Source organism: Orbicella faveolata, unplaced genomic scaffold, assembly GCF_042242905.1.
Source record: "Orbicella faveolata isolate gen_17 unplaced genomic scaffold, um_ofav_v1 contig_25, whole genome shotgun sequence".
Lineage (NCBI taxonomy): Eukaryota > Metazoa > Cnidaria > Anthozoa > Scleractinia > Merulinidae > Orbicella > Orbicella faveolata.
The window spans coordinates 4078304-4091541 of record NW_028301553.1 but is presented as its reverse complement, the minus strand read 5'-3'; the positions used below and the strand labels follow the sequence as shown (position 1 = coordinate 4091541).

The window sequence follows — 13238 nt, the reverse complement described above, 5'->3', positions numbered from 1 at the left end:
TTGAATCTCAACAAAAATGCTGACATCAGCATTTTCCTGAAAAAAGAAGGAAAGGATATTTTTTTGATATGTTTTTAATAACAAAATCGTTGCAAAAGCGCTTTTAAAGTATCTGGCAGCCTTCCCCTGGCTCAGCTAAAATACAGTCTAAATACCTTTTGCTCGCAACCAGAAACTAATCACGTGTTGAATAGACTTGTCGCTTCCATTTCATAACATAAAATAAAGGGGTAACCACGCGTTTTTTAAAGTTATTGATCTTTTTTGAAAACTTTTACGGTGCCCGTTACATTTTTTCCTATCACCTCCCCAGTAAGTAAGACATTTGCGTATCTCGCACTTGTTTTGCGCGCGCACTACGCCATCTGCAAGTACATGTTTACAGTTGGATTTCAGTATAATCTTCGACAGATAATAGCTAGGTTTTCAGCTGGAAGACGTAAACAGTTTGTGGTTAGCGATGTGCTGTCATTCTAGTGTTCCTGGTTTAAGTACAGATTCATTAAACTTGATTTGGTCACAGTAGGAAACTTTTGCTTTCATTTTAGTCGTGTACTTGATAGCGTAGTTGATCGCGTCAATGTCAGCCCCAGCGCACGCGTGGAGCTAAACCATGCCTTGCGTGATGCGCAGAACGTGTGCGCACTAACAAAAGAAAAATGGCCAAATAATCGATGGACTAAAAAGTCGTTGCTGATGCGTGACACTTGGTTAAAAACGATTGAAGCGATACTGGATGTATAAATATCGGAAAGTGTCAAAAATGTTCATGAAAACACAGACGTTTCGGGTATATGACCCTTCTTCGGTGATAAAAAACCGTTAAAATACGCAGTAGATTTGTAACTACGTTAGATGGGCGCTCGCACGTAGAAAAATTGCGCGTGCATTGTTTAAATGTAGCTGAAGTTTATGTTTAGTCCATGCGGCTGCACTGTTCCTAGCCGAAAAATCAACCTCATCTCCTGTTGCTTTCGCTGGATGTTGGTGCCACTACACAAACGCATACCACGCACCTGGACATCTGTGATACTATGGCCCGTAGAGTTGAAATGTTGGGCCACAGGAAATCCAGGAGTGTTCTTGCGTATGCTTCGCAAATGCTCACCAAATCGACTTCTGAGGCTACGACCGGTTTCACCGATGTAGAGATGAGAGCATCTGCGGTAGGATATGCAATACACGAGATTTTCCGATATACATGTAAAATGTTCTCTTTCAACAACGAATACTATCGTCAACTCGGTGGAGTTGCAATGGGGAGCAAATGGGGCCAAACTATGCCTGCTTGTTCGTTGGACATGTAGAACAACAAAGTCGCGAGCAGTACACCGGATTCATACCTCAGCTGCACAAAAGGTACATCGATGACATTGTTGGAGCAGCGTCATGCCGGAGAGAGGAACTCGAAGCCTTCATTGACTTCGTCTCTAACTTCCACCCAGCACTTCAATTCACATCCAGTATTACTGACACGGAACTACCCTTCCTGGACATCAACCTACGCATTTCTGATGATAAGATTCAAACCTCTGCCTTCTACAAGGAAACAGATACTCACAACTACCTCCATTTCTCTTCTTTTCATCCTGACCACTGCAAGCGTGCTATCCCTTACAGCCAGTTCCTCCGCCTGCGTCGACTTTGCTCCGACGACGATGACTTCCTGGTTAAATCTCGGGACATGACTACATTTTTTACACAGCGTGGTTATCCGTGTACTTCCCTCGAGCATGATTTGCGTAGGGTAACAACCATCCGTCGTCCAGACGCTCTGAGCGGGTCCGAACGTGGTGAAAGAGCAGTTGATAGAGTGCCTGTGGTCCTCACATACCACCCCTTTAACACCCAAATTAAACGGTATCTAATTCAGAACTTTCGCATTCTATCAACGGATCTGCAAACGCGTGAAATCCTCCCACGAGCACCTTTTGTGGCATACAAACGCAACCTCAGCCTACGAAACATGCTGGTACGCTCCACCAACAACTCCTCGACTGAGCAGCCTGGGTCATGTGCATGTCAACGCTCTCGTTGCAACACCTGTGAGTACATCATTCCTCTCACCGTGATACCAGGTCGTAAATGCACCTTAACCATCCGAGAACATTTTACATGTATGTCGGAAAATCTCGTGTATTGCATATCCTACCGCAGATGCTCCCATCTCTACATCGGTGAAACCGGTCGAAGCCTCAGAAGTCGATTTGGTGAGCATTTGCGAAGCATACGCAAGAACACTCCTGGATATCCTGTGGCCCAACATTTCAACTCTACGGGCCATAGTATCACAGATGTCCAGGTGCGTGGTATGCGTTTGTGTAGTGGCACCAACATCCAGCGAAAGCAACAGGAGATGAGGTTGATTTTTCGGCTAGGAACAGTGCAGCCGCATGGACTAAACATAAACTTCAGCTACATTTAAACAATGCACGCGCAATTTTTCTACGTGCGCGCGCCCATCTAACGTAGTTACAAATCTACTGCGTATTTTAACGGTTTTTTAACACTGAAGAAGGGTCATATACCCGAAACGTCTGTGTTTTCATGAACATTTTTGACACTTTCCGATATTTATACATCCCGTATCGCTTCAAATAATCGATGCCCTATTTATGACCAAAACGGCTGAAAACCCATACCCTTTAGGGCTGCACATACGTATATAGCCCATGCAAGGAAGTACCCCCCGGGGCTTTGAGAAACCCACCACCCAGCCACCCCAGAGAAGTTTTGGTCGACTGGAAAAAACTGGGTTCTTATCAGGTGACGGAATTTTAGCAGACAATACTTCCGCAACCTTGCACAGAGCAATATCTGCCTTTACTTCGACGGCGATCATGGCTTTTCTCTACCGTGCCTTTGTTGTGTTTGTTCTTTATTCAGGTGAGGTCGTTTACTTCTCAATAGATAAGTTCTTTGCTGGCTTTATCCTCGATAGAGGCAAATTCAACCATGCGTGGTAGCTTGCACGCATGACAAAGCGACGTGGATGAAATTGAAAATTTTACGCTTGGGCTAAACAAATTAATCATTGTTAAGGTTTTTTGTTCTATCGTTTTGTTCGCTGGGATATCACGTAGTGTTTGAACAGCAATTTAGAAAGTTTGAATGGAATTGTAAGTTAGTTTATTCGATTAAGTTTCAACTCGATCCTGTGAACTTAATATTGCGTGCGATCGCGATAGAGAGTCTAATATAAACTAAGGTATCCGGTCGTTTCGCCAACGAGTCGTTTCGCCAACGTCTCGTTCGCCAACGTCTTAGGTCGATTCGCCAACGTCCTAAGTCGCTTCGCCAACGTCCTACTGGTCAATTTAGGACGTTGGCGAACGAGTCGTTGGCGAAACGGCTCGTTGGCGAAACGACCGCAATTCTAAACTAGGTTTATAGTTCTTCACAAATTAGAATTTTGCCATAAGAAACTTGCGATCAACTCTAGATCTACAATATTGAGAATAGCATTTTTGAAAACTAGTAGGAGAATCAAAATGCAGGAAATTGCCAATTTTACCCCTCGACCCTGAAAATATAATTGTCAACAGTAAAGCTCCAGCAATTCAACCACAAAATGCATCAAATGTTCCAGATTTGCCCCTCAAAATGCTGCAAATTGGTAGAAATAGTATGAAATGTATCTTAAGTGCTTTCCTTTGTATATCCCGAGATTCGGTGACTTGTTTGGGAGACCAGGAGATTTGGTCTGTATTCAGGGGGACCCCCAGATGGTCCGAGAGAGTCAGTACAGATTTAATGTTTCAAGGTAGAATGCTGTAAAATCCCAATCACGATATAAGCCACAGTTATAAGGGTCCCAAATCCCTCCCCTTTCTCTTCTGGCCCCATTCCCTTATTTTCCTCTGACCAATGTCAGCTTTCAATAGGAAAGTAGTTAAATAGTAATTTAAATATAAAAAAAGTGCAACCAAGTTTAATGACTGTGCCATTTAACCACATCCTCACATAGGACAATCTTTGTTTTAACAAGATATAATTGGTGTTAAATCTCCTTAACATAAACTTTTAGAAAATCAACTATAGCCCAGCAAACAGAAGTTTTTGTAATTTAGCTTGCTGCAAGGTTCATTTCTATTGATTTTCCATTTGATACCTTTGTCATCTTATGACTCTGTCATAAGGAGGGAAAATGAAAAAATCATTTGGTGAAAGATCTTTTAGTGTAGCTGCACCTAGACTATGGAACATGCTCCCTGCAAACCTGTGCAATATTGACTCTATTTTAACTTTTAAATCCTGCCTTAAAACATATGTTTTTAAGTTAGCTTTTAGCCTTTAGCATCTTAATTACTTTGTTATTGTTATATTTAGGTTATGTACATACAGTATGTGGTATATTTTAATATTGTAATGTGCTTTTGATCATTATATGCTAAAAAGTGCAATATAAATTAATAAATTATTATCATTATCATTATTATTATTATTATTATTATTATGTAGAGTATAAGGAGAGCAATATTATTGTTTGTTTTGGGGGCTAATCAATTTAAGTGGTCCCCTAATGACTTAAGGTTGGGGGCTAATTGACTTATAATTGGGGCCTAATCGACTGATGGCTCATTGACTTGGAAGCTAAATGATATACATTCCCAAACCAGACCAAGCACGACTCAAGGGTGACAGTTATTTTAGAATTAACAAGGGGGTGTCAATGCTCTTGAGGTAACTGGAATGCTGTTCATACAAATAAGAGTGCTATTTAGAGGCCTTCCAAGGGGGGTAGCCGTGTAGCCATGTCGCATCCTTTTGTGTGCTGATGTCATCTAACCAGCGGAAGCAAATGTCACTCTCATTTTTCTGCATGAAGTCATATGTCGCTGTCACTACAAGGTTGATTTTTTTTAGAGCTTATTCACTGGAAAAGCACATAAGTTTCTGACGTTTACAGACTGGAGAATACAATTTCTAAATAGGGAAAAAGTCCAAAAGGGTCAATTTCGCTGTCTTTTCTAGTGCTTCTCGTGTCACTGTCGAATTTTAGTGGCACATTCAATTCGCTTGTCGCTGATTAGAAATTCCCGTGTCACTGGTTTTCAGGGTCACATCGCCTGTTGCTTTTACCCCTTGGAAGGCCTCTGTTTAGGCTACAATCCTGTATTTAGTCACTTGTCATCTGCCCACCATTTGGATGTTTGAAACCTCAAGGAGGTGTAGTACCGCTAGTATGCTGTCAGCAATGACTGGGGTTTCTAATTCGGTGCTGGATTGACTCTGAGAATGGGTTTACTTATGCTTTTGGCCCCTAAATGCTTTAATTTGGATCATGTGTACTAAAGGCATCTACATTTGACTGTTGATTGATACCCTCCATCGGCACATGATCAATCAACGCTTGATTGACATCTTGATTGATACTCGGCTGACGCTCAGTCGACACCTGATCAACGTCTCAATCGACACTTGGTCGACAGTTGATTGATAGTTGGCTGAGAGTCAACTGACTCACATGTATTGATCCACACTCGATAGTGTGTCTGCAAAAATAAGGCAACTCTCAACCAAGATGTCAGTCCAGTGTCGTTCCAGTGACAACTGAGGTGTTAATCGAGTATCTATCAAGTGTCAATCCAGGGTATTGATCGATGGTATCAATCAACACTCAACCGCAGATACCTTTAGTACACATGAACCATGCTTTTTAACAAAGAATTTTGGTCTTGTTCTGGTTTATTTATTCTGACTGGTTTTTGTTTGTGGAAATGTTTAGTTCTTGGTGAGTGGACAAATGTAGCAGCTGTAAATGAAGCTACAGCCATACGTGTTGTTCCAAGTCCCTCAGTTACGAAGAATGGTAGCAGCCTTTCAAATGCAACATCTCACCATGTGATGACCACACCTTCTCATAACATGTCATCTGCCATACCTCACAACACGACTGTCACGCCTCACAACACGACAATTACACCTCACAACACGACAATTACACCTCACAACACGACAATTACACCTCACAACACGACAATTACACCTCACAACACGACAATTACACCTCACAACACGACAATTACACCTCACAACACGACAATTACACCTCACAACACGACAATTACACCTCACAACACGACAATTACACCTCACAACACGACAATTACACCTCACAACACGACAATCGTGCCACATAACACTACAATCATGCCACATAACAGCACTGTCATGCCACCTCATAACATGACAATCACACCATCGTCAGCACACACTGTGATGCCAACATCTTCCGTGCATCCAGCACCAACACCAGCACCAAAACCAGGCAACTTCTCGGTGAAGGATAATGGTACTGTCTGCTTGTTTGCCTACATGGCAGCCAAATTTGACATCATGATTGTTTCAACGGTATGTGTCAATGATAATCTTTTGCCTGTAGGCTTTTATGTTACTCTTGTCTTTCTTAATATTAAATAAATAAGCATTTTGGTCATTGTGTGCTTTACTCTTGCAGTTCATCTCTCCTGCCGGGGGAGGGGGTGGCAGTGGGGGGACTCCCATATAAAAAATTGACAAGATAATGCATTATGTTAGCATTGGTACCTCTTAGAGGGAGAAGAAATTTCAAGGTACACCCATAAAACAGAATCTTGGTATCTCTTAGGGGTTCTTTTGAAAATTTCTGACAAGTACCCCCATCTTTTTTATATGGGAGTCCCTCCCCTGGGTCTCTCCACTCAAGTATAAATGTTGAATGGTTAATTTAATCCTGAGGGCAACAATGAGGGGTGCCGAATAGTAAATGCGAGACTTTGCGAGAAGGCAAGAAAAGCATTTTTCTTTGCGAGCTCGAGAAATTGTTACTTTTTCAATTACGAGACCGAGACTTCGAAGTGTTTTAAATGCGAGCTAAAGATGTTCAGGTTATAAAATGTTCAGATGTCAGTTAAGCTTTTATACAAAAAATAAATGAATCGGTACTTTGCAACTTTCTAGCCTTGATAAAAATCAAGACTGCGAGACGCACATAACTGCTTAAAAAACGAGACTGCAAGACCCATGAAATTCGGCGAAAATTTTGTGAGACCCATGGTTTTGGAAGGATCATTCGCCACCCCTACAATGTCATGGACTAGTATACTATACAGGGGTGGTGGGGGGGGGGGGGGGGGGGGTAAAGCCACTCCTTGTCTCTGGGAAGTCTTCAGAAACTTTCAGAAGGTCCTTAGAAGTCTTCAGATGTCTTTGGATATGATATCATTGCCTTTTAACACCTGACACTGCCAGGATAAAAATCTCACGGTAGTGGGTAAGGCTTACCTCCCTGGATTTTGATGAAGACCTTCCATCTGATACATGATGGCATTTTGAATTTCCCAATTTTGAAATGTGGGAATGAGGGTGATGACTTGACGTATGATTTTAAAGTTATTGTTAAAAGTAGAGATTGTAATAGTTTCAAGTTTGTGCAAGTTTTCCACCTAAAGTTGTCCAGAGTTGTAGTTTTGTGCGAAACAGCTGTTTGTGTTTGGTAATCCAGATTGTAGTGGACAATATAAGAACATCATGATGTTCCTTTGATATTTACAGAAGTTAAGCCTTGAGCTACCAACCAATGCTGCTGTGAGTGGAGAATGTGATAAATCTGTCCAAGAACCTTACATTACCTTGAACTGGCAGACAATGGAAGGTTACAGCTGCAATTTCACCATGCATTTTGTCAAGGTAGAAGGCAAAACTTTGAAGAAATCCACTAAAGGTCGCTGGGCAGCTGCCAACTTGACATTCTCTTTGAAAAATAGCACTGATGGTATGTCAATGTTTCCTGTTAGTTGTTGAAAGAAAGCACATACCGCAGTAGTAATACAATAGAAAATACAGATGGAGAACATTTCTGGCACCAATGGATAATCACCAGATTATCAGTATATTGGATTAATTGACTATTTCCTGATTGTCCTCAGTTTTACGTTTGTGATTGCTGAAAAGCTAATTCCATCCAGGAGGAGTTCTAAACAGTATTACTACCCATTCTAAGCCAAATAGAAACTTGATTTAAGGATCTGTGCACAAATATCAATGAGCCAGCTGGTTTCTCAGTTTTCTTATTCTGTGGAAGAAGACACCCGTTTTCCACAATTGCCTTCATTTAATAAGTCCCTCACTTCTGAGGGTGCTATTACACACTCACTTTTGGGTCCATTGGTATCACATTTGGACATCCATGAATTCAAGGGTCCATCAAACATACTCAGTCTTAACAGGTGTCAAGGGTTGTTGCCCTTAATGACAGCATCAGTGGTACTCTCAATATGCAATTTAGTGATAGCTTTTTCTGTTTGATTGAAAAGCTGCTCTTTCTCTTTTTACAGAGCCCCTCTACACATTCCATTCTGCAACAGGCCCACTGAGGCAGCTGTCTGCTGATTACGGTTATGCTTACGAATGCCTGACAGATCCCATCAACTTCAAACTTAATGCCAACAATTCCAATGTTAATGTTACCTTAACAAAGATTGATTTTAAGCCTTTTGATGTACAGGATGGGCATCTTGGCAATGGTAAGGATAGAGCATTAAATTCTAATTGTAGTATAATAAGGTTTGAAGTCCATTGCAGGGTTATCCCAGCATGAAGTTTGCCAGTACCCATTTATACACCTGGGTGGAGAGAGGCACTGTGAGAGTAAAGTGTCTTGCCCAAGAACACAACGCAATGTCCCCAGCCAGGGATCGAACCCAGACCACTCAATCCGGAGACGAGCGCACTAACCATGAGGCCACCGTGCCTCCCACATGCCCTGATCGGCTAAACAACAATACATGTTGTATCAGAGTAATTAAAGTTTTCAACTTCACATGAAGAAGTATAACACAAAGTTTTCCTTCTTCCCACTCAAAGTCTGCAGTGTAACCATGTCTGACAAACATCACTCCTCTGCAGACACAGACCCTTTATTTATCTCTCATATATGCTGTATTTAAATTATCACAACTGCTGGTTATATTTGTGGTTCATTTTTGGTTTCATTTTTGAACAGTGTTTGTGTATGTTTACTGTGTATATAACTGTACATATTACTGTGCCTTTCAATAATACACAAACCCTCTCAATCCACTATTTTACATTTCATTGCTGTCAATCATCTGAGTGGACCTCTCAGGACACAGAAATTTACTTCAACTGGTTCAAAAGGTTGTATCTGTGGGTTGTGATTGGTAGATTTCGATTAATTTTTTTGTTGATTTTCATCTAGTAGATATGATTGACAGCTGTCAAAAACACAATGGTTAGTTATTTTTTGAACAAAGCAGTGAGATTGCAGTGAACAGTTGAAGACCAGATGTGAGGGATTATTTCAGAGATTTAAGGACGGTGCCTACTTTTGTTAGTACGCACACGTTCTGCACATTACGCAAGGCATGCTTTAAGTGCCATGCATGCGCTGGGTTGACAATGATGCAATCAACTACGCCACCAAGTACACGACTAAAATGAAAGCAAAATTTTGCTCTGTGACCAAATCAAGTTTAATGTACCTGTACTTAAACCAGGAACACCAGAATAGCAGCATATCGCTAACCACAAACTGTTAACGTCTTCCAGCTGAAAAACTAGCTGTTACCTGTCGAAAATTATACTGAAATCCAACTATAAACATGTACCTGCAGATGGTGTAGTGCGCGCGCAAAACAACTGCGAAATACGCAAATGCTTTACTTACTGGGAAGGTGACAGGAAAAAATGTAACGGGCACTGTAAAAGTTTTTGAAAAAGATGAATAACTTTACAAAACATATGGTTAGCCGTACATTTTATGTTATGAAATGGAAGTGGTAAGCCTATTCAACATGTGATTAGTTTCTGGTTGTGAGCAAAAGGTATTTAGACTGTATTTTAGCTGAACCAGAGGAAGGCAGTTGGAGACGCTAAAAACCCTGTTGCAACGATTTTGTTATTAAAAACATACCAAAAATCGTTTTTATGTTACCATTTACCACGTAGTTTTAAGATCTTTATAAATGTGTTTGCTTCTATGATTCTAAGGAAATCTGTAAAGAAATATCCTTTCCTTCTTTTGCAGAAAAAATGCTGACATCAGCATTTTTCCTGAGATTCAAGGCTAGTTATCTCAAAAATATGGGTGGCTATCCCCATTTTTCTTTGTGGATCCCAATAGCCCTTGCAAAGATCTACTTTTTCTGCATGGTCCTAACCTGGCACAAAACCCGCTGTATTCAGTAGGCACTGTCCTTAAAAGAAGTGCTTTTAACCAGAGCTGGTTGAGTTGGTTCTATATCAAAGCTTCCAACATTCCAAGTTAGTTATGAGTACAGCTACATCAGTATACAGTTTTAAACAGCTGTATTTCCCTACATATATAACAGAGTTTATACTGGTCTGTGAGTGTCTAAAATTATGTAAGTGAGAGAAATGCAGGTTTTTAATGCAGTGATCTCAATCAGCCTCTTGGAGATGTTCTCTTGTGAGAACATGAAGTCAGAGTAAGAGCACAGTTCATAAATTCCAAAGGTAGTTGCTTATGGGAGTTGACACTTACAGAAGCTTTCATTAAGAAGTTAAAGGGTGTGATTAGAGTAGGTGCAAGAGGAGCTTCAACTGTTCTTGCCTTGAGAAATTTTTCTGTTTTCTCTACCATAGTGGAGAAATGCAACTCCCCAGCAACACCAACGTCAACACCAGCACCAACACCAACACCAACAGGAAAACCAGAAAGCCATGTGGTGGCAATTGCTGTTGGTTGTTCTTTGGCTGCCCTTGTTATTATCATTGGCATTGGTTACATGATCGGAAAACGCCGCAAGAGAAACCAAGCAGCTGGATATCGCAAGCTGTGAATATGCCGCACCACAGTCAGATGGAGCAAGAGTTGAAATCTGTGATCCTGGCTGCAAGGGGAATGCAGCAAATAAACTTGTAACACAGTTAGTAGGTTTGTAGAAGAACATGATCAGGCATATTTTTGAGTAACTGTTTTTGTAATAATGAGTGATTTGACTTTACTCTAGATGATTAGCAGTCCAAACTGAACATTGTCTTTTTGTTATGCTGTATGATTGACTTGGACAATGGAATTTTTGTCAAAATCTAAACCATTACACTACAAAATATGCAGTCGGACTGTTGTTAATCATGGAGTAGTTTTCACTTGTGATAATCTGTGGAAAATTTCTCATCAGAACGCATTTTAACCACTTGAAGAGCAACTTTCTAGATGAAAATTATTCTTGGGATGTTATTGGTTATAGATCACTGGAGCATTACTAGATTGATTTTAACAGGATTATTGCCAGCCTGGCAATTAAATGACACTCACAGGTACAAACCACCCAAGGGGAAATCCCATATAAAAAGGTTGGGGGCACTCGTCGTACCTTTTAGGGGCGAGAAAAGCGGTTTCGGTACCCCTCTTAGGGTATTAAGCCTTAAAAGGTCCACAGTGGGAATTTTTGCAGTACCTCTTAGGATATTGAGCGAACAAAAATAAAACATGAGATAATGTTTTGTTTTAGAATTGGTACTGACCTCTTAGGAGTGAAAAGATATCAAGCCACACCCACAAAACAGCATCTTGGTAGCTCTTGGAGGTTCTTTTCAAAATTTCTGACAAGCAGGTGCCCTGTTCTTTTGACATGGGAGTCCCCCCCCCCCCCCCCCCCCGCCCTTTCCGGGACACTGACTCCCTTCAAACTCTAAAGAATTGCAAATTTGACAAAGTGGTATCACACTGGAGTTTGAAAAGACTTTTGTTAAAAAAATAGAGGTTACTTTTGAGGCCTGGTTGCATATATAATACAGTACCAAGCTTGAATGAAAGAATCTGGTGGTGGTAGCTATAACTGAGCGTTGCTTTTCCTTTAGATTCGGATTTAAATATCTTTGTCACAATTTTTTTGATAAATAAAAGTAATCAACATTCAAAAGATAACTATCAGTCAGGCAGTTTGGATGTCTTGCGGGTGGACTGGGGCATGCAGACATCAACACACCTACCCCTCCCCCCACTGCACCCTTCAGTTGGTTCTACAGGTGGTCTTGTGTCATTAATTGTATTTGTTTCTTGTAATCAGGAGCATGCCTATGCATTTCATGTTTTTACTGAACGGGCTTCTGGGAAGATGATTATAAGAAGTATCAATTTGATAGCAGTTTTCTCACATCCTAAAATATATTAGAGGCTCTTAGAGAGACTTGGTACTTTTGACTTAATTTTGGTAGCCTTTGTTGTTGTGCGCTTGGTATTATTGGCCCTTGTTGTGGCTTGTATTACAGTAAGGTTCATTTCAGCGTTAATATGTAAATCAAAATAACTTTAAATGAAATTGTCTTTTTAAGACGTCATTTGGGTCGTTAGTAATGGCCATGCGTACAAGACCTTGAAAAGGTAGTTTAGTAAAGTTAGATTAAAAATCATATAAGTTAAGAGAGAGTTTACTCGTTATTTTCTTTGTTCAGCTATGTCTTATAGGATGTCCCGTTTGTAATAAGTCAGCTAAGGGCATTGAGAAGGTAGCTACAATTTACGCTTTGCATGCTTGTTAGTAGGGACCTTATTACTCAAAACACGATGGCAACGGCAACGAGAACGTCACCAAACAAAAGGTTGAATGAACAGTATAATAGCTGTGCACGTGCGTTATAATTCTTGGTATTTTTCTTTGCCGTCCTCTGCAAAACAACGACGTGAAATGACCAGTTTTCAAGTTTTTTGACAATGGGACCCACTACGGCTAATTTTTGGTATTTCTGTTTGGAACTGAACGCATTCGTAGCATATTCAGCAGGGGCAAGTTTTAATACCGACAAACACACTGAATAGATCTTAGTAAATGCGAAATTCCAAAGTAATTCCAAGGTGTCGTCCTCGCCGTCGCCGTCGTACATGCGTAAGGTCCCTAATAGCACTTTTATAAATAAACGTTAGGTACATACCCTGCTGTGTTTTGTGTTTAATTTCTAGCTTCAAATGTGCGTCTTTTCATTGGCTGATTGACAACCGCCAATCATCGTATTTACTCGAAAGCGCTGCACTGCTGAACAAACAAACATTACATCACATACGCCATGTATGCGACATCAAATCAAACCTCAGATCAAATGGAACCAAATCAAATCAAACCTTAGATGAGGGGTCGGGGGGGAGGGGCAGCATAGTTTTACATCAGCTACCCCAAACACTTGACCCAAACCTCTCGTAGTTAAAACAAGACAAGACTGAATTTTTTACAAACAAGAGCAAAGATGTTCGCTTTGCTTCAAGTAAAAGAAAA

General features: G+C 40.7%; 2 protein-coding genes across 2 annotated transcripts; both read left to right on the top strand.

The window, feature by feature from the left end:
* Window positions 1-365: 365 nt before the first annotated feature.
* On the top strand, window positions 366-2665 carry LOC149108631 (uncharacterized). The gene has a single exon (XM_089294748.1). The coding sequence runs from the start codon at window positions 1268-1270 to the stop codon at window positions 2423-2425; it is 1158 nt and encodes a 385-aa protein (XP_089150874.1). The 5' UTR covers window positions 366-1267; the 3' UTR covers window positions 2426-2665.
* Window positions 2666-2752: 87 nt separating this feature from the next.
* Window positions 2753-12899, top strand: LOC110065488 (uncharacterized). Its single transcript, XM_020772639.2, has 5 exons — window positions 2753-2886; window positions 5729-6354; window positions 7537-7756; window positions 8319-8507; window positions 10609-12899. The coding sequence occupies exons 1-5, from the start codon at window positions 2841-2843 to the stop codon at window positions 10803-10805; spliced, it is 1278 nt and encodes a 425-aa protein (XP_020628298.2). The 5' UTR covers window positions 2753-2840; the 3' UTR covers window positions 10806-12899.
* The last annotated feature ends 339 nt before the right edge of the window (window positions 12900-13238 follow it).

Coding starts and splice junctions, on each gene's coding strand:
- LOC110065488 (XM_020772639.2), top strand. CDS start 2,841: ATGGCTTTTCTCTACCGTGCCTTTGTTGTGTTTGTTCTTTATTCAG. Junction 2,887..5,728: donor TGTGTTTGTTCTTTATTCAG/GTGAGGTCGTTT, acceptor GGAAATGTTTAG/TTCTTGGTGAGTGGACAAAT. Junction 6,355..7,536: donor ACATCATGATTGTTTCAACG/GTATGTGTCAAT, acceptor TGATATTTACAG/AAGTTAAGCCTTGAGCTACC.
- LOC149108631 (XM_089294748.1), top strand. CDS start 1,268: ATGGGGCCAAACTATGCCTGCTTGTTCGTTGGACATGTAGAACAACAA.